This window comes from Stenella coeruleoalba (assembly GCF_951394435.1).
Source record: "Stenella coeruleoalba genome assembly, chromosome: 2".
In the NCBI taxonomy this organism is placed as follows: Eukaryota; Metazoa; Chordata; class Mammalia; order Artiodactyla; family Delphinidae; genus Stenella; species Stenella coeruleoalba.
The window spans coordinates 108,544,106-108,565,714 of NC_137147.1; the positions used below are offsets into that span (position 1 = coordinate 108,544,106).

At 41.8% G+C, this 21,609-nt stretch overlaps 2 protein-coding genes across 3 annotated transcripts; one reads left to right on the top strand and one right to left on the bottom strand.

Annotated features, from left to right (window-relative positions):
- The first annotated feature begins 1,420 nt into the window (after positions 1 to 1,420).
- Positions 1,421 to 12,203, top strand: LOC307180484 (UPF0235 protein C15orf40 homolog). 2 transcript variants are annotated; one of them, XM_079910792.1, is made up of 4 exons: positions 1,421 to 1,699; positions 2,846 to 2,972; positions 5,333 to 5,460; positions 6,815 to 12,203. In XM_079910792.1, the coding sequence occupies exons 1-4, from the start codon at positions 1,586 to 1,588 to the stop codon at positions 6,908 to 6,910; spliced, it is 465 nt and encodes a 154-aa protein (XP_079766918.1). In that variant the 5' UTR covers positions 1,421 to 1,585; the 3' UTR covers positions 6,911 to 12,203. The 2 variants fall into 2 exon arrangements, with proteins under 2 accessions (XP_079766918.1, XP_079766919.1); XM_079910793.1 differs by having other exon boundaries at positions 2,846 to 2,915.
- A 3,796-nt stretch (positions 12,204 to 15,999) lies between these two features.
- On the bottom strand, positions 16,000 to 21,337 carry RAMAC (RNA guanine-7 methyltransferase activating subunit). The gene is made up of 4 exons (XM_079910814.1): positions 21,251 to 21,337; positions 20,438 to 20,486; positions 18,598 to 18,776; positions 16,000 to 17,875 (listed from the first exon to the last, which is right to left on the bottom strand). Exons 3-4 carry the CDS (start codon positions 18,765 to 18,767, stop codon positions 17,689 to 17,691), a joined length of 357 nt encoding a protein of 118 aa, XP_079766940.1. The 5' UTR covers positions 18,768 to 18,776; positions 20,438 to 20,486; positions 21,251 to 21,337; the 3' UTR covers positions 16,000 to 17,688.
- Between the last annotated feature and the right edge of the window lie 272 nt (positions 21,338 to 21,609).

Here is a 21,609-nt window from a genome sequence, read left to right on the forward strand (position 1 = left end):
CTCCTTCAGCTAATGAAAGAACTCCAGCTCTTCGCATCAAACCTATACACACAGGTACATGTGCACCTAAACTTTTCCTTCTCTTGTGAAGGAAGGGGTGTCTGAGTAAGGCTTCTTGTAGACAGGTCAGTCTCCACCTGTGCTCAGAACCCCACCTCCTCCCTCTGTTGTAACGTCTCCTCTCTTGGCTTATTCCTATGAATATTCAAATGTGGTTAATTCTCATTCCAGTTTAAAAAAGAAAAAACATCTTAACGTCATGTGCTCCTCCAATACCAGTTACTCCTTCACAGTGAAATCGAATTGTTTTCTACACATATTATCTCTTTCCTCTTCTGCACTGAAACTGCTAGCACCTAGGTCACTAACACCGCTCATTTCTGTTTTACATGCCTTCTCTGTGGCACTACTCCCTGTTGACTACTCCCTCTTGAAGTACCCTTTCTTGGCTGCTACGTACTCCTACATCTGGCCAATGTCATTTGGTGCCTTCTCTTTACATTTTCTTAGGGTTCTGTCCTGGGCCCTCATGCTCTGCACACTCTCTGAGTCTTTATCTCATCCACGTGCATGGCTTCAATTACCATCTATTTTCAGAGGGCTCCAGAATCCATCATCAGTCCAGATCACTCAAGCTTCAGTTACAGACATTCAGTTACCCCCTTAATATTTCTACTTAGTGTCCCACAGCTATCTCAAACTCATTATGTCCCAGACTGAACAACTCACCTCAGACTCCCAAACCTGCTCCTCGGGCCCCAAACCTGGGCATCTTCCCTGACTCTTCACTCTCATTCCCACATCCAGTCATTCCCCAAGCTCCGATCATTCTAGTTCTTGAGTATGCTTGAAATGATCAGCTCTCAGTTCTCCATTCCCACTGCTACTACTCTGGTTCAGGCTACCATCTTCCATTTAAGAGGGAGGTCTCCCTACCTGTATTCTTCTATTGGCCACATTGCAGCCAGTGATCTTTCTAATCACAACAAATGTGACTCTACCAATCCTTTGCTTCAAACCCTTCAATGACTCTGATCTTGCCTCCGCCTTCTTCAGTTTCATCTTTTGCCACTTCGCACATCAGAATATATTTCCTCTCCTTTTACATTGTGGCATCCTCAGCGCCTGGCACAAGGTAGATGCTCCATCAGTACACGGAAGGTACCCAAAGGCTAAAGCAGCAGGATACTCTACATCCACTTAAGGGCCATAGGAAGCAGCGTGGGGCTCTGCACCTGCTGGTTGGCTGCAGTAGCGAGAAGACACCTGGCCCTGTGCGCTCTTTGCCGCTCACTCCAATCCTTTCTTCCCATGAGGAAACAAGACCAGAGGGGGTTGGGGGTGGTCACGACTCGACCAGAGCCCAGCTCCCCATCTCTCGGTCTCCTGAGCCGCTTTTCTAGGTGGCGAGGGTCCCACGTAGGTCCGGGAAGAACGAGGGGTCTTGCTCCCGCCAGCCGGAAGGTGTCGCCCTCGTGCCACAGCAGAGGCGCAGGCCAGAGAAGCCGCTCCCGCCCGCTGCGTGCGCAGGTGCAGAGGGCTCTTCCGGCGTCGGGCCGCCTTTCCTGCCGCCTCCTTGGCGTGAATGCTGCGGCTCGGCTGCGGGGTGAGGCAGCTGGGGACGGGACCTGGTGCTCGGGCTGCTGCCCGGCTCCCTGTGGGCACCGAGATGCCTAAGAAAGCTGGTGCAGTGAACAAGGCCAGTGGCAAGTCCCTTGGCAGTTGGAGGGTGGGCCGCAGGAAAGCTGGTTGAGGAGCGCGGGAGAGAAGCGGGACCCGTGGGTGGGTAGAAGCTCCGCCAACTGCTTGTTGTTTCTGAGTTTCGGGCCTCCCGCTCCCCGTCTTTCTCGGCTGCGCTGCCGCCCACCGGGGAAGTCGGAGGGCCCGGGCCGGCGGCGCGCGAGGCTGTTCCTGAGCTGTGGCTGCCGACCCCGCCGGCCTTGCTCCCACACTCCCAGGCTCGCGCTTCGTGTTCCGGCAGCGCCGTGCGGCCTGTGCTTCCCTGGGAGGCTCTAGTTAGCGTTCTGTCTCCTTCCCTTGGCTGGTTTTCGCACCCCTCCATCAAGAATGCACCACTCCCACACTTCCCTTCTACCGTCTCTGCAGGACTGACTCCAATCGGTTCCTAAGACCCGGCTCTAAGACTGCCTCCTGCCGGGAGCTTCCCCAGTGTCCCAAGGCGGGACTGCCTTCCCTTTCTCTGCGCCGTGATGCCCTGTGCGTGTGTGGTCGGCGCTCCTAGCACAGTGTATTAGAGTGATTATTTGTTCTTTTTCTCTCGCTGCAGTCCTAGCTCCTTGAGCTCCATGTGTCCTTATTCATCTTTACATCTCCTTTGCCTACATACTGCCTTGGTGCGCAGTTCATGTTTGTTCAGTGGAAAGTTCCGAGTACAGCTTCTGGCACACAGTAGTCCTTTAAATACCACTGTTGTTCCTTCCTCCTCCCCTCCCCCCCAGAACACATGGATATACACCGTCCAGCCATAGTTGTTCACAAACGTTTGTTAACTTGTGCTGCTTGAGATACAAAGATGAATAATGAATAATCGCTGCTCCCTGAGGAATGGGAAATACAAAGCCGACAGTAGGAACCAGTTCTAAGTCAGGTTTTCCAAGGCAGGAAAAAAGCACTTTGTGGGGTTGATGGGAAGGCTTCGTGGAAGAATTGATTTGAGCCATGAAGGCTGCTGGAAGACCATTCTGGGTGGCCAGAACTCCCTGGACGTGACCCATTAGCCTAGTTTGTCTTGGTTAAGGGTGAAAAGGAATCATGGAAAGATCAAATGTGTGGGAAAGTATTTTGTAACCGTAAAGTTGTAGTGTGATTGTTGTTGTCGTTTTAGGGTAAAAGCCAGAGCAAGGAAGCAGAGAGACCAGTTCCTCCCTCAGGTCCTGTGGCCGTTGATCCCAAAGGTTGTGTCACCATAGCCATCCATGCCAAACCTGGTTCCAAACAAAATGCTGTGACAGGTATACCTGGCCACTGGGGTGGGAATCTTGTATGAACTACTTGTCTCCTCTCCATCCTCCCTTTGCCTTGGCTTGCTGGAAGTTCATCCTGTGTGGTCAAGTATATTTTTCACACCTGCAGTTAGAGCCTTCTCCATTTTTAAATTCTGGATTCTAATGTAAAGGTGTAATCTAGTGTTTAAAACCAAATATACCGTATTTAAAGGATACCAAGTTAGATGAAAAAACCATTGTGTATTGTCCTTTTTAATATGGTATTTTATGAATCAGGATTTACTGTGGTGATCAATTCAAAATACAAACTGCGAATCGTTATGTTGTACACCTGTTATGTGTCAATTATACCTCAAAATTTAAAAAGGTATTTTAGAAAGAACATAGATAGAAACGTGTAGCCTAGATGATTCTTAGTTTGTCCTATTCCAAAAGTGGAAACATTGGCCAGAGAAAGATGTTTTGGTTGATTTTTTTAAATGACCATTGGTCCAAGGAGGGAGAGAAAACCTCAGATCTGTGAACCTGATCATCAACACCTGTGTGAGCTTATTTCAAATCAAAACTCTACAAGATATTCCTGGGCCCAGTTCTTTCATCTGTCAGATGAGATAGTTAGAAGCTTTTAAGCTATTCCCTGGAGTCCAAAAGATGCGTCAAGAATCTGCGGTGGGCAAAGGGGAGGTTGGCAGACAGGACTCCTGAGTAGCTGTTTACATTTGTTTTAAATGCTGGGGCTTCAGGAGAGATTGGGTGGGGTGGGGAGGCTTCTGATTGGGAAAAAAGTTTGATCTGAGTTATCTTGACGGTCTTTTTCACCCACTAAAGCTAAAGCTCTCTATTCCAATTTTTAAAATATTTTTAAAACAAGACCTCAAAATTGGGGTGCTAGGCCCGGTTTGTGTTGATGGCCATGTTAGCTTGGCTATTTGTTGGCTGTACCCTCCCTCCTTGGCCAGCATTTTCTAAGTAGTCACTGTGGACACTGCTGTTGGAATACCATGTTTCATCAGATCTAACTGGCCATCATCTATGTATAAGGTGCAGAAGTACTTTATGTACCAGTAAGACAAAATCCACATCAACTAAACACTTTCTTTTCCATTTATTATGATACATCAGGATTTCAAAGATATTAAAATGTGAAAAACTGTGCATCATAGAATCAGTGACAGGCTAGGAGGAAGGTTGTTCTACCATCTCATTCCTGTGGATTCTGTAGCAAGATGTAAGCATGTGGAAATGCCCAAGTAACCCCAGATGCAGGACCAGCTCAAGCTCATTTGCAAACTGCTTTGAGTGTATACTTCTCTCTCAGAAATAACAGTGGAGGATTGCAGACACGTTGCTCTTTATAAAGGCTGTGTTGATGAGGGAGTCTGGACCACTCTTCAAAAAGCAGTGTTCATTGTCCCTGGATTTCAAAGCATGAATTCAAATTTATTTGTGAATCACAATGCCACTTTCTAGCCATGTGACCTTGGACACATTACTTCTCGGTTCCAATTTCCTCGTTTGTAAAATGGAGATAATAAAGGTATTAATATCTTCATAAAATTATAGGAATAAACAAGTTAATATTTGTAAAGCCATTAAAACATGTTTGTGTGCCCTTAAAATTAGTGTATGTAAGCACTGTGTAGATGCTAACTAAATACTACTTTTTTTTTTTTTTTTTGTGTGTGGTACGCGGGCCTCTCCCTGTTGTGGCCTCTCCCGTTGCGGAGCACAGGCTCCGGACGTGCAGGCTCAGCGGCCATGGCTCACAGGCCCAGCCGCTCCGTGGCATGTGGGATCCTCCCGGACCAGGGCATGAACCCGTGTCCCCTGCATCGGCAGGCAGACTCTCAACCACTGCACCACCAGGGAAGCCCTAAAAACTACATTTTAAAAATATCAAAGAGACATTTCACATAAGAGGTGAATCTAATCCAGTGCTCCCATTTTCCTGATGAGACCCTGAACAACCCTCTACAGTTTTGTGAGCTGCCTGGTTAATCCACTTCCTCCGTGACATTGCGGGGCTACAGCCCAGCTCCGCTGACTCCCTGCCTGGGCTCTTCCTGTTAGACCAAGTGCAGTTTCCAGCTCCTAAATCCAGGTTATTGCCCAGGACTCTGTAGGCCCATTTTGGTCAGCAGGGTGGGGTGGGGTGGGGTAAAAATCAGCTTTCTTTGGATTTCTGTAATGGTAGAGGCATATTTATGTTTATGTTCCCTTAACTGTGATTAATCATTCTTCATTCAGCAGTTATTAATTGAAAACCTACAACATGCCAGACAAATGCAAACACTTTTACAAAATATGCTCACTGCGTGAAGAAAAAGAACTCCATGAGGATCAAGTCCACACTGTTTTCATTGCAGATTTGACAGCCGAGGCTGTGAGTGTAGCTATTGCAGCACCTCCGACAGAAGGAGAGGCTAACGCTGAGCTTTGTTGGTATCTTTCCAAAGTCTTAGAACTCAGGAAGAGTGATGTGGTTTTGGATAAGGTAGGTCTCTCTCTCTCTCAACATCTTTGAGTACATCAGTCATTACTTTTAAAATACCAATTTTTTTCTTTTCCAAATAATTGAAAAACCAGTTGTTTTTAATGCTCATAATCATTTAATCACTAAAATCTGTGAATTCTTCCTAATCTTCACTCCTAATGCCTCACTCCTTCAGACTGTGCAAACACTATACTTGTATTCCTTAATTGCCATCATTTCCAGCATTTTCTCCTAAGTTCATTCCTGTACCTGCTCTGTCAGATTAATCTTGCTTGTCTTTTCCCTCAAGTCATCACCATACTAGAAAAATCTAAAATGGTTCCTCTTGTCATCTCCATTAGTGAGTTCATCAAGCATACCTGGTCCCCCGTGTTATCCTTGCTCACTAGAAGCTTATTAGGAAGAGAGAGGACTCATGTGAAGTCATTAATACCATGGGTTTGCACTAGGGGTGGATATCAAAATCACCTGGAAATGATTTCTAGAACAGAGGTTCCTGGGCATCACCCCAGACTTAACTGAAATAGAATCTGTAGGAGTAAGACCCACTCGTGTTTATACTTCTTAAAGCTCTATTTGTTTTCCACTGCTATACTATACTCTGTAGCTCCTACCCAGGATCCAGCGGGCACTCAGAGTCATTGGTTGGTAGGCTGTACCTAAACGTCCATCTGATCAGGCCATTCCCTCACCGTCACCCGTGCGGCAGGTCATTTCGGATTTTCTCCAGCGCACGTGCTCTGGCATTTGCCTGAAAGGGACTCCCCACTCTTCCACCTGTGCAGCTTCTACCCATTTAGATAAATACCTGCTCAAAATTTACCTTCTTTAAAGGGTGTTTACCTTTTTATAGTTGTCTTAAGCAGTTGTGGAATCATAGCACTTGGAGATATGTGGTTGCTTTTTGTTCGGAATTTTCAGAAATGTGTAACGGTATAGAGAATACCAATTTGTTTTACATTTGGAATTTTTTTATACAAAGTTTATATAAAATTGCAATATTTGTTTTGGTAATTTAAAAAATAATTTAAACAAAAGTATTACTTGAAACCAGAATATTGTACATCTGGATTCCATATTCATTTTGAAAATTTAATGCCTAGCTTTTATTATTACAGAAATTGATGTATGAAGGTTAGAAACTCTGGAGAGTTGTAAAAATATTGTAGTAAGGTGGAATCGAAGAGACAGCCTTTGGTTAGACCAGAAATGGCTAGGAGAAAGTGGGCACTAAGCTGTCAGGAAAACACCAGCCTACTTGTAACAACCCCTCAGCAACTGAGGTCTGCTGCCTCTTAATAGCATTAGAAGGTTTAGTGTGTTATCCTGACACTGTTTTTTCCTTTTGGTCAAGGGTGGTAAATCTCGTGAAAAAGTGGTAAAGCTTTTGGCCTCCACAACTCCGGAAGAGATCTTGGAGAAACTGAAAAAGCAAGTTGAAAAAAAATAAAAGCAAGAAATAAAAAGTACACCCTTGAGAAACTTTTTTATTGCTAATGCTGAAAAGACTGTTAAAAAGGAAAATATATTTAAAGACACAGAATGTGGAAATACACATATATTTAATTAAGAACAGGACACACACAAAAAGTATGAAGGTTAAAAGTACTGTTATGTTGAATTTAGATTCTAAAATCCCTGATCCCAAACAGCTTGGGACATGTTACTCTGATTTCATGGTGTTACAAAATAACAGAGCTGGAAAGGATATTTAAGATGACCTGATTGAGCCCCTTTCATTTCGTCATGGGGCTTCTGATGTCCAGAATTTGAGTGTATTCAGGATCACATGGTGCAAGATGGCAACTAGAACCTAGATCCCTTGGCTTCCAGTTGAATGCAGTTTATCCCAATTGTAAATTAAAATATTTCCACAGCACTACTGGAATTCTGGGGATGGCCTTCTAATCCAGTTTACAAGTGACAGAGGAAGACCTGTCACTGCTTCGTAGTGTCACTTTGTATTTTAAAATGATTATGTATTATGTAAAATGCAAAATTTTTTTCTGTGTTTTTTAAAAATTCTGTTGACCATTTTGTTAGAAAGTAAATAAGAATAATCAAGACTTGTAATTTAGGGAATTCCCTGGCAGTCCAGTGGTTACGACTCGGCGCTTTCACTGCCAGGGCCCCGGTTCAATCCCTGGTTGGGGAACTAAGATTCCGCAAGCCACGCAAAAAAAAAAAAAAGACTTGTAATTTAATGTTAATTTTCATTTTTGAGAAGTCACTGAATTTTCTTCCTCCTTGGATGGTAACTGCAGTCATCAAATCTGGTAGTTCTTATGAATCTCCTAAGATCCTCAAAAGAAGATAGAAGATCTGGAAGCTATTTTCAGTATTTGTAAAAACCTATCAGAAGTCATATCTATATTGAACTTCAAAAGCTAATAATAAATATCTTGCTTTTAAATGTTCAATCAAATTATAGTAATTTGTTAAGGTGAATAAGTTAACCCGATTACCTTTGCTGATAGAAGAGCCGATCTGCAGTTGTGTACTTTGTCTAAGCACATGAGAAAAATCTATTGACAGACAAAAATCTTTAAAAATATAAAATCCACCAAAAGGACCAATAATAAAAATTACGGATGGTAAAAGAACTGGGAGCCACTCATCTAGTTCAGCTTACTCTGTTGAGAGGAGCCGAGGACAACCAAAGTTAGGTGGCTCATCCAAGATCAGAGTAAACATGAAGGGCAGAGCATGGGTTACGCCCATCTGCCTTCTCTTCTAAGCCATTATGCCACATTGCCTCCAAATGTGCTTCTGTTTTACGTGGTCTTGGCTTCGGAACCTTTTCTCTTTTTTTCAGCATTGTTCTGGTGTGTGCTCTACAGGCATTTTACTTGTGCTTTTTACATGACTCGTTTGTTAGGATGCTTTCCTTGATAAGTAACAGAAACCTAACTCATCTGGCTCAAACAATAAAGGGATTTATTAGCTCACATACCTGGAAAGTCCAGAGGCAGGGTTTACTTAGAGGTTACTGACTCAGCAGCTCAGTGATGTCATAAAGGACCCACTTTCTTTCCTTCCGCTGACTTACTTCAGCAGTGCCAGCTTCATCCTCAGGCCTGTTTCCCCCATGGAGGCAAAAAGGCAGCAGTTCCAGGCTTCTTGTCCACCTGTCACCCCCTCCAGTAGAAAAAAAGGCCTCTAAGAAGAGCTGTGGTATTTCTTTTCCAAAAGCTGTCAATCAGCTCCTCCTTGTATCTCAGCCCAGATTAGGTCACACAAAGTTTCTAAACCAGCCCCTACTGTCAGGGAATGCCATGTTATAACACAGGTTACCTAAACCAGTGACTAGAGAAAAGAGAAGAGTTACTCTAATTGTTTTAGACTAATCAAGCCCCATCCTAGAGCTGGGGATGGGCTCAGCCTACTTGGAAGCAAAGGAGTGAGCAGAGAGAGGTAGATATTTGAATACAAATTGGGAAAAGTTAGAGAAAGAGAAATGGATGCTGGATAGGAGTCAACAAATACCCGTCACAATCATCTATTTATTTCATTTAAAATGGCCATTATTTTAACAGGGACTTTTTTGCCTAATCACTTCTTTTGAGAAACACACAGTATCTTTTTAAAAAGAACATCCTTACTTTGTCACCAAAAAACTGTTGGCAGAGGTAGGAACTAGTTCAGCAGCTGTGTCTGAGGACATGTTTCCCTTTCTTCCTTAGCAAATGAGGTTGCCTTTAGCAGTCTGATGCTCTCTTGACCCACACAGGGCTGTTCCCCATTAATAACAATCACAGCTAAGGCCTGGGCACCTTGAGCTGCTGTGGAAGTTTAGTTAATGCAGCTTTCTTTAGCTGGGCCCTATTGTTCCCCCAAGGATATTAAGACAGGCCCAGTGACCTAGGACAAGAACACAAAATCCCCAACCCCTATAACAGTTGTCTAATAACATGACTATAGCCCTGCCTACCCCTGTTAACTTTAAGTGAATACTTACACGGTCTACAAAGTGACCTGATTACACTGCCTTTCTCATCCTGTGCTGTCCTGAGGGTCCAGCCTTTCAGGCAGCCCATGAACAAGGTTTGAATACTTTTCCAACTCTGATAACTAGTGTCATGGTGATGTTCTAGCACTGCATCTGTAATCTATCATTCCCCACCTTAATACATAATTACTCCTGCAAACATGATTTAAGAAGAATTTAATAACTTGGGTGCCTGCTACTTGGCAGACACTGCTTTGCGTACACTATATGTTGACAGTTGGAGGCAGAAACAGGGAACTTGAACTCCTGATTCCTGTGAGCCATTCCTCACTTGTTTGTTTGACAGCTAGGTATGGAGAGAGAACCAGAGCATGTAGGTGGCACCTTTGCACTGTTTAAAATTCCGAACAGCTAAAAACTCACTTGAGGAGGCAGTTCTTTTCTGGGCTGCAGGCTACCAGCATCCCCCCGCTTACAGATTCTAGGGATTTGGTTAAGTAGTTCCTTAACTCTAGAGCAGAATATAAATTTTAGAACCCATCATGGCCTCCCACTTCAGATTTTTTTAATGCATGTGACTGGAGACTAAAAATTTTTAAAGCTAGATTTTCAATTTGTATCCAAGAGGTGGCACCATATTGCAGTAGCAGAAAACCACACATAGATTAAAGAAAGGAACGGACTCTTAATTCCTTTTGAAGTGAGCAGTACTATTAGGAAATCCCTTCTGTAGTGCCTGACTACCAATGTCACAATCTCTTACCCTTCTTGTCTAGTCTTCTCAGAGACATTCCTTAGACTTAGTCCCCTCATACCTTGAGTTTAGCATAGGCCAGAGTGTGGCATTAACCAGGGCCGGCTGAGTACTCAGGAGTCTCGGGTCAGTACTTTGGTGGAGCCAGCGAGGTCCTGAGTGCCTTAATTTTGCAAATTTCAGAAATCCCATTTAGTCAGTGTTTTTGAAAATGGAATTGGGCTGGAAAATTAACAAGGAATTAATTTCTAAAACGATGCCAATTTATTAATTTGAGTGAAGAACGTACCTGCCAAATAGACTGTGTAGTGGGATCCTCAGCACCTTCTGTCCCTTTGGGAAATCTCGTCCAGAAGCCAGTCATCATTTGAAGCTTGGAGAGCTTGGGGTCAGAGCCAGGGAACTTAGGGGCCAGGAGCAGGGAGCTATGACTGTCTAGAGCTCCCATTTCTGCTGCAGGGACAGACATATTTATCTTACCAGCCCCTCTCCTGGGACAACACTGAACACTGATGCTTCATGGCACAGGAGCTCCCTTTTTCCAGGCTCCAGAAGACCACGTAACTCTGCTCACATAGGCTTTTTTCAGATAATCCTTATAATTCAACTAATACAAGTTTTCAGCATTTTATAATCCTATTCTAGCTGTGTGCCACAGGGTCCATCTAGTCCCCTTATTAGAGTTTGGCAGGGGTGAATCCCCAAACTTTGCAACACGAGGTACAGAGTCTGTGGGCATTTCTCCATGCAACTCATCTCATCCATGATGTGGTTTTACTATCACAGTGTCTCTGGAATTGTTTCAGAGTCTTAGGTTTCCCCAGAGATACCTGGGGGATTGGAGCGCTGTGGAGAATAAGGGAGCAAGTCAACAGAACTCCAAGCCTTTAGTCTGCTTCTAGAACTGTGCTGCCAATACACTTGCTGCTGGCCACATGTGGCTCCTGAGCACTTGAAATGTGGCTCATCAAATTCTAAAGTAAAAAAATAAAAGCATCGTAGAAATAAAGGCCCTGCTGGGAACAACACAACAGAGAAGAGGCTGAATATATGACATGGAGTTTAGAGAGCAGGCTAGAGAGAGGTGAGCAAAGACAGGAAAATGACAGACACAGAAGTCAGACAAAGGAAAACCAACACATGCATAACTGGAGAAGAGAACCAAAGAAATGGAACAGAAGAACAAAGATTTAAAGATATAATCGAGAAAATATTGGAGGACTTCCCCGGTGGTCCAGTGGTTAAGATGCCACACTTCCACTGCAGGGGGCATGGGTCCGATCCCTGGTCAGGGAAGTTCCACATGCAGCGCATTGCGGCCCCCCCCCGCCAAAAAAGAAAGAAAACATTGGAGAAATAGAAGATAAACTTATATAATGAAAGGTGCAGTGTCCTAGGTGAAATACTGACAGTGATCATCAACAATGAAACACAACCTAGTAAAGTTCTCCTAAAGTAAAAAAGCCTGTGGCCATCTAGACAAAACGTTGAAGTCATAGGGAGAGGAGACACATACATGAATACTCGTATGTTGCTGATGGGAATGTAAATTGCTACAATGCTTTAGAAAATGTGGCAGCATTTATTAAAATGAAATAATACAGGTTTTTTTTAACCCAACAATTCTACTTTTGAGACTACCCCACAGAAGACATAAAATAAAAGCATTCAAAAGATATATGGACAAAAGCAATATAGCATTGTTAAGTAGGGGCAAAAAAGGAAACAACCTAAGTGTCTACCTATAGGAGAATGATCATATAATCAATGGTATATCCATGCTATACAATATCATGTTATTAAAATTAAGTCATTAATTTTTAATCTATAGCTAGTGACCTGGAGTGATGCCTATTATAATATGTTGTGTGAACAAAGAATAATACACACATATGTGTGTGGGTTTATATATATAACCTCACTTTAGTAGGAAAGGAAAAACATGCATATACCAAATTTATATATATATTTGTGTGGGCATGGTGAAAGAGACAGAAGCATTCACAACAGGCCAAAGTCACTGGCTGGATGCAGATTATTCATATTTGTCTAGTTTTACTTTTTACAGTATTATTTTGTATACACACAAAACATATAGCGAAGGAAACTTTAAAATGAGAAACACACACACACACACACACACACACACACACACACACACACACACACACACACACACACACACACACACACACACACACACACACACACACACACACACACACACACACACACACGAGAAAGCTCTGGCCTTTAGCAATTACAGCAGCTTTATTTACCTGATTCAGACAAAGAGGCTGGTGATCCTTTAGGGAGTTGAAGGCACTGGCCGTGGAAAAAAACCATGAGATCATCATCACATCGTCCCCTGAAGCTGTCTCAGGAGAAGTCACTGAAACCCGGAGAAAATCTAACCGGTAATTAATACTTGGGGCTCTCTGTATCCCTTAGGGACAGGAATGAAAACAACTGAATTAGCCCATCAGCACATGGAGACTGGTGAAAGATCTGAGCTGCACTTTTTGCACCCAAGTCAGCCCAGATGTACCCCACTCTACCTGGGGAGGCACAAACCTGACACTGAATGGGCACTGAGTATGTGCCCAGCCCAGTGATGTGTACTTTATGCAAATGCTTTCACTTAATCCTTCAAGGGGGCAGTCAAATCACATATTAGCAATTTTGATGAGGATGACTTGTCCTCGTTAACCTCCTCCCATACCATCCTGTAAATCTTAAAATCCGAGGGGTATTATCCACAGCTCATCCCGTTTTCCAGTCTGACAGCACTGATAACAAGCTACTCAGATACAAACGTATCTCTGGCACATGCGGGCCTCAGCTGTGTCACACCAGCTTCAGTCACTTCCTCTTAAGCCCTGGCATATCCTAATACAGCAGCCCTACTGACTGAGACCCATGGAGCCGGCCTGGCCCTCTCTCCCCGCATCTCCACAGGTCATGGGATCTCTGCTCCCATCCCTATTTCTCCCAAAAGCTAGTCCCAGTAGAGGTCAGTCAGACCTCTAGAAAGGAGGAAATATTTGCTCTCAAGGCTACCTTAGAGTCCAATAGTATAATCTACTACTTGAATCTAGTTGTTGATTTGGCTCCAAAATAATCTGATGTAGCAGGACCCAGGAAAATATCCATTTAGATAGAATAGAATGTCACATCTGAATATATCTGAATTCTTAAGTATTAATCTAAAAATTAACATCATTAATTTCTACAAATGTCAAGAATATGTACTGCTGTTGGTCTTAATTCATTCTAAATTAAAAACTGGAGAATTTTAAAAGCTTACCTAAGCTTATAAATAGAGGAAACATTCTCTGAGTGACCTATATAATTAGGTTTTTCACACAGAATTAGCCAAAGCCTAATGTATTTCAAAGTTCCCATTTATATATATATATCAAATATGCTTCTTTGGTTAAAACACAAGACATTGAAAGACAAAGCCCAAACAAGCTTTTCAGTGAATAGTTTATATATAATACCTCAATTTGTCTAACATTACCAGAGTACATGCTTTCACAAGTAACATTTCCAGCTAACTGAAGTTATCCAACAAGCCACCTCAAGCTGGGAATATTTATTTCCTACATTTCTTAACAAGAATAAAAATTCCCAGGCTTCCCTGGTGGCGCAGTGGTTAGGAATCCGCCTGCCAGTGCAGGGGACACGGGTTCGAGCCCTGGTCCGGGAAGATCCCACGTGCCGCAGAGCAACTAAGCCCGTGCGCCACAACTACAGAGCCTGCGCTCTAGAAACTGCAAGCCACAAATACTGAGCCTGCACACCACAACTACTGAAGCCCGCGCGCCTAGAGTCCGTGCTCTGCAACAAGATAAGCCACTGCAACGAGAAGCCCGCACACCACAAGGAAGAGTAGCCTCCGCTCACCACAACCAGGGAAAGCCTGTGCGCAGCAATAAAGACCCAACGCAGCCAAAAAAATAAATAAATTTAAAAAAGAATTATAGCCTTTAAAAAAAAAGAATAAAAATTCCTTTTCACTATAAAAAATAGTGCTAATTAAAAGAAGTCAAAGGCCCAGAGCATAGATTTCCATACACAGCCAAATCTGTTTAGGTTGAGTGAATCAAACAGAATACAAAGTCTAGGAAAATTTTTAAGGTGTTAAAAAAACTGTGAAACAGGAATCTAGAAAAATGGTACAGATGAACCGGTTTGCAAGGCAGAAATAGAGACACGGATGTAGAGAACAAACGTATGGACACCAAGGGGGGAAAGCAGGGCGGGGGTGGGGGGAGGAATGAATTGGGGAGATTGGGATCGACAATATATACACTAATATGTATAAAATAGATAACTAATGAGAACCTGCTGTATAAAAAAATTAAAAAAACAAAGTGTAGTGCCTTCATTAGAGTTCAAAATCAGTGATATCAGTAATCTTCAGGGTATAAGATCATTTCTTTCCTTTTTGGTATTCTGAACTTAAAACTGACATTTCATTACCCTTAATACTGTCATAATGTTCTATATTTTCCTTTAGGAGAATAAAATACAAAGGGAAAATTACATCCTTGTCTGTTGAGCATTATGTTATAAGGAATGCAGCTTTGGAAACCAAAACCATGCTGGAGATCTTACTGGCTGTCTTTTTCCTATATGGTTTCAAGAACCTAAAAACTATTCTTAGAGCAGTGACACAAGGTTACTACACTCTGGATAACCTCAAATCCTTCTAGCACTCAAGGAAAAAAAAAACAACAGTTCTCTATCTAAGTCTCTAGCATCTGTCTCAAATGGATATTAATTTGATGTGTTCCATAATGAACATTCAACATTCTCAAGTCAGTGCCAATTTCCAAACAGCAAATGCCAGTAATTTTGGCTCAACTTTTATATAAACTTTCTTTCTTCCATATTTGTTTTTTTCTTTCTTTTTTTGGCCACACCACGGGATCTTAGCCTCCCAGTCAGGGGTTGAACGCAGGCCATAGCAGTGAAAGTGCCGAGTCCTAATCACTTGGAACGCCAGGGAATTCCCCTCTTTCTTCCATATTTGAAGTGTTTGTTATTTTCTGAAGGATATAATGTCTTATTCTTTTGCTAATTCATATAATAATTCACATAAGGAAACAATCGCAAATCTTTAATTCTCAAGCTGCCTACCTCATTTTCTATCAGTTATTCTACATACTTTATATCAACACTATGCTTTACAATTTATCAAATCCTTCCCTGCCATTGATTAAACAAATGTTTATGCAGCACCAATTATGTACCACTGGGGTTTTAATGGTCACGAGCTTTAGTTTCTATTCTCAAGTTCTCATATGTTTGGTCACTTATTTTTATGATAACCCTGTGAGAGTGACAAGGGAAGGTGTTGTCCCCATTTTTGCAGGTGAGCAAATAAGCTCAAAGTTTAAGTGATTTTCTCAAGGTGAGATATCTTGGAGCCAGGATTCCTTATGCTCAATCTATATGCTATTACAACAGACTACCTATTTGAGATTAATTCCATTTGACAGTTCTAATTCTTTCTTCTCCACTTTTAAATGATCCTTAAGTTGGTTTGATGTGCTTTTCTGTCTCTCCCACATGAAGCAGAAACCATGCCTTTATTTCTTCCTGGTTTTAAGCACACAGGGAGCAGTCTGACGATGTTGCTTAAAAAAAACAAAAACCACCACCACATAGATTACTCATGCAGAATGCAGAAATAACTCATGTTAAAAGGAGGACTCTTCTCATATTTTCAAGTAGAGTTGATACTCAGACCATATGTACCCTACTGTTACAGTGTTAAAATATTTAAATACTGTTAGAAAATACTCTTCTCCTGAGCTTCCTGAGAGGCATCCCTCGCTCCAACCCTGTCCCTTGGATCCAGATATCTAATTAGTGTCAACAGCTGGCACAGCAGAGGGCCTCCAGGATCCTGCTCTAAAGTTGTGGTCAGCTATTGTCCCAACTGGTCAGTGGCTGTGCTTTATCAGTTGACAGATATTTTTAATAACCCATCTGCTTTCAGAGAAGATCTTGGGGTATAGTCAAGCCATTCTTAACTCTCTGGCTAAATATTCTGTAGTATCAAGGCCTATCTTAATGTACCAGCACTGGCTTGTTGCCTATTGATGTAATTACAAGGGTACACGGAAAACCCTTATCTTATTGTTAAAATTGTATTTACATCTGAGTGTGAGTACTTGGTTTATCAAATCCTTTCTAATAAAATAGTTACCTGAAAGAATAGCTCTTCAGGAAGTGGGGGTGGAGGGGAGAGTTGGATCCCGAGCATGTAGAAGTAGTACCTGGAGATGTCAACCTCAACGGCCTAGAGTGGAGTGCTAAGAGAGAAGGCAGCAGAAGGCAGATTCAGGAAGTTGCCTTTTAATACCTTTGACCTATGACGAAACTTGTACTCTTTCTTAATATTATTCTTACACTAACTCTTTTTCAACAGATAGGAGAACAGAGTAATAAAAAATCAAAAAGCTCATCTCTAGTGAATGGGCTACCTGCCAAAATTTGAGAGAATACTTACAAGTATTTTATTTGAGTAAAACCATTATAATGGCCATTAAAATGATGTGAAATACAATGATCACTCTGAAAGGAAGTTACAGCATCACTGGATTTACAAAGGGGAAGCAGCAAAGGTGCACATTTGGAGGTGAACATAACATTGTAAAATCAACCCACATTAAATACCATAAAAGTAAATACAAAATGCAGCATTATTTACATATGATTGAAAAGGAAGGGAACATTGCAGGGTTAAACTTTTGTATAATGTGTGAATTCTGACCTGGTATGTTTAAGTTAGCAAGAAACCTTAGAGTTTGTATAAAATTACTGTGTGCCTTAATTCCACCTACCACTAGATCAAGATATTGAAACTGAGAATGATTCCTTCCTGATTTTACAGGTTTATTCTTGATATCCCTCTAAAAAGAGACCAAAACGATTGTGAAGATGATTCATACCTATAGAGTAATTAAAGTACCACAGTCACATAATAACAAAAGCCAAACAAAATATACTATAACTGTTTTCCTTTCAACTACTATGTACAATATATCACAAGTAAGCATAGTTGTGCATTTAGGAGTTGATTGTACTACTTCTGTAAAATATTAGGAATGAGCACATCCGAGTACAGGGATACTTCCTTACCTTACAAAGTAAAAGCAAGCATTTTCTATGTAAAATTTTTATTTCTGTGTAAAACAAAGAACTCCTGAAAGTCAAACAAGGAAAAAATTCACAACATTCAAAGCACTATTAAGTCATGAAATAAAGAAGAATCTGAGGTAGAAGTCAAGCAATATAATCCACAACCTTTTTAGGGGAGTATTTATTGATATTTCCAGCAGCCATCATATCTCTCCAGTAAGATCTAATTTTAAAAAAGTCTCAAGTTCCAAAACATCAATCCACTCTCTACAATCAGATGTAAAACTATGACCAACAGAAAATACAACATAAACTTTTATCATGTTAACAGAGTAAATGGTTTTACTAAAAGCTGCTGACATTTCTATCAGTAGTAGCCATAGGGAGGCCGTTGGTTGTAACCATAGTGTCCATATTGATGGGGGTAGTAAGGTTCTTGTCTGTGCTGCGGGTAATTGTTACCCCAGGATCGCCCATGCCACTGATTGGATCGATTGTCACTTGGCCACCCCCGTCTGCTATCCCTACCTCTAAACTGTCTGTTATCTTGCAACCTACAACAACAAAACAAAAAGATTTTTATACTTCCCTTAAAAAAAAAAAAAAAAAAAACACATGACAAATCTATCCTGGTGCATTTCATTTCTCAATCTAATACTCAGTATACAAAAGAGTAAAAAACATTTTTCTCTACAGAATGTTATAGCACTAGTTATTCAAAACTTTCCTAAGATTCAGATCCAGTATTATACTGGATATATTTAATACTTTGCAGGGAAGAGGTAGACTACAACACCAAACCCCAAATAATAGGATGGTTCTGAAACCTATTCAATTGTTCAAAAGCAGTATGGTAATATTCCTTTGATCTACTTTGAGGTATCAAATAGAAGTAATTTACATTGTATAAACTTCTTTCTAAAGTAAAACCAAAAAGAGTATCTTCTTTATGGAATTTAATGCAAAAGTTTTGTAAAAGACTCTAGGTTTTTAAAGCATATTTGCAGAGAAAACAAAATATTAGTCCAGAGAAACAATATTTTTTAAAAAACCATTGTAACACACTCACACACAATTGCATAGCAAGGGAAAAAAAATATGGTGCTGACAAAATATTAAAAGCAAGTATTTACCAGGCACTTACTGTGTGCCAAGCAGTTACTAGGCACTCGGTAAAACACTGATTCCTGCCCTCACTGGCCTTATGGGCTAGCAGATTCAAGCTATCCTCTCCCAGATGAGTCACTGGCATTTACTGTTCTGAAGTAATACATACCGATTGCCTCTATTTCTTTGGTTCCCACCAGCTCTGCTATTCCATTCCTCAACAATTGGAGGGGACTCAGGAGGGCGTTTCAGGTATTCCTGGTACTCTTTGTCATCTTCTGTGAATCTACTGGCAAACATCTCTTCAAAATTTGGAATAGCTTCAGAAGTGTCAGTCATTCTGAAATTCTGTACAGTTTTTAATATGTTTCTATTAGAATTTTTTTTTTAAGTAACACTATCTTCACCAGATAGTGGAAAAACAAGAAGTAAATACTTTAGGCAGGGTATTCATAAAAGTCCTTGTGTACTTTTAAACCTAAGATAGACTAGATTCAATTCAGTACTTCTTGATTACTATAGTACAGGCATTGTGCTAACTAGGAGCCTGGGATACAAAGATGAACGATGTATCATGATTGTTGTTATATATCATCATCAATATATCATCAGTGTTGAATCGTAAGGTAATAGGAAGAACCAAGAAGAGAAAATTAATTGGATTTAGCCATTAGGAGATGATTAGAGTATCAGAGATTAAAACAGGACTACAATTAATTAAGAAATAACTGGAAGGTAAGGAAGTAGAAATCTACACTGATTAAAGACCAAGCTTTCAAGAGGCTTGGCTGGAAACAGAGACAAAACACAAAGGGCAGTAGCTAAGGGGTTACTGGAAGGTTACCTCTTTTTTCCCCAGGCTACAACACCTGAAGTTGTTTGTAGGAAAATAAAAGAGCCAATAAAGAGAAAGACTGTAAATACAGTAAAGACATGAAAACAGAAAGGCAAATAAAAAGGCCTTTAAACACACAGCTACTAAGGTCTAGGGTAACTACTTTATAATGGTATTCAATATATTCTTATTCCAGGTTCTGTGACATATGAAAAAAACTACTATAAAATATTATCTAATGGCTATGAAAACTGAAATCTGTATCAGCTGGGTTTTCCAGGGCAATTATGGATTCACTTTTGAAGCAGTATTTCTTCACCCAAATTTTCAGAGAGCCCTCTACCTCTGAGAAAAGATTTGACTTAGGCTGCAGCAGCAATCCTTGAGAAACCAGGGGAGAGGGAGTTCACTTCTTTTCATCTTCACCCAAGACCTGGAAGGCAGCCCTAGCAGTATTTTGAAGGTAGCCCCCAATTTCCAGTCCTTCCTTGATGTAGTCCCATCCCCTACCTTTCCTCACCTAAACCCCATCTTTCTGTTCTTTGCCTCAAGACCACTAAAATCTGTTCTGTGATTTGGGGCATATGTGACATCATGCTAAAACTTTAAAACCAAATCTCCCTTATCTGATGTCCTAAAATTATTCTTCTTCCTGTATTACTTCAGTTTATAATAAAAAGTTTTTGTCAAAGAGATGTGATACTGGAAGACAGCTTTTTCATTAGTTTTTCTTTCCTCCAAATCCCTCAAAACATATGCAAATATTTATAATACTACCCTTGTTCCAACAAAATTAAAGATTATTATTTGGATGCAAGAAACAGTATCTACATGTCTTACCTTCCAGGCCTCTGCTCTTTTACAGTATGTCTTATTAAATACCAATGTGTCTGGGATTGGCAAACATGTCAAATTCTCAAATCCAGGGTATGGTTTAAAATAAATTCAGGAAATTAAAGGTGTGCCTTGATTCCTATAGGAATCACAGAAATCACCAGAAAGATGACCCATACCTAACCAGAGGGGCGGTAAAAATCATAAGCCAAGGCAAATGTGCTATTCTAACGTTCTTCCAGGATCCCCCTCCCACAAACAAACAAATGTGTATCATCTTTATAATTACTGGTGAGAATGAAATTTAAATAGAATTTTAACTGATCCAAGCTTTACTTACCCCAGGGATTTGAGGCAGCTGTACCGTTTAATGTTTAGATTGTTTAGATCTATGGGAAGAAAAACAAAACAAAACAAAACAAAACTTGACTCCCTTGAAAGAAACCCTCAAAAGGTGTGTGTCGTGGGGACAGGAACCATAAAGGTTAATGAAGCGGTAGGATTAAAAGTACTCTAAAGGCTTGCAACGTTAATTTCAAAGAGGGAATTGGAGCTTAAAGTGCCACCGAAGAGCTAGAAGATGCTACTCAAAACCAATGAGCTAGTTCGAGCATGAATAACAACTTCACAAAGTATGTTCTTTTCTGTTGGAAAACACAGGGTACAGCCTTTCAGATATGTACTCGAAGACTACTAGTTTTTTGACCCTAAATAAAACCACACAGAACTTTCGCTGCAAGCCACTAACCTTGTAAATGACTACCCAGAATGGGGTTTCGCTGCCCTGGAAGATGAACCCAGAGAACTAACCGACGAAGACACGGACTGAGAACCACGGCTTTTTTCAGTCCTCTTTCACAGCACACCAGCGCCTGTCTATCAAGGCTTTGACTGATGCGCTCCTTCTGAAGCACCTCGGCCCCAGATGCGAGGGAAACTGGAGGCCGCGAGGAGTAAGCGGCTTCCGGTCTCGCCAAAAGGTCTAGTCTCGTAACGGCAGAGCCAGAGAACACCTCGCCGGCCACTCAGCTCTGCCCGCCCGGTTCCCTCCTCCCCGCGGCCCCGAATGAGCGACACCCCCCACCCCACGCCCAGGGCTGTATCTATCCCGCTCGGGCCGGACTCCGCCGGCCGGACGCTCACGGAAACCTACCTCCCAGCCAGAACACCGTCACAGGACCTCCGGACCGCTTCAGCTCTCCAACGTAACAGATCCACTTTGGCCAGACTCCGACCACGGCCTGACTTCCGCTTCCGGCGCGCCTGACTTCCGCTTCCGGCGCGCTAAGGCCGAGGCGGGCCTGTGAAGTCTCGCGGTATCTTCGGCGAACAGTGTGGATTTTTCCCAATTCTTCCGACGCTGGCGGCTGGCCTGGGGCTTACGAGGGTGGTGGGTTGGCGGGATAAAGGTGATGCTGCCCACCGTGCGCTTTCAGTCTGCCTGGTGGCTGTACAGGAAGAGACGCGTCGCTGTATATTGAGCCTCCTTGACTGGGAGCCGGTGACGGGTAC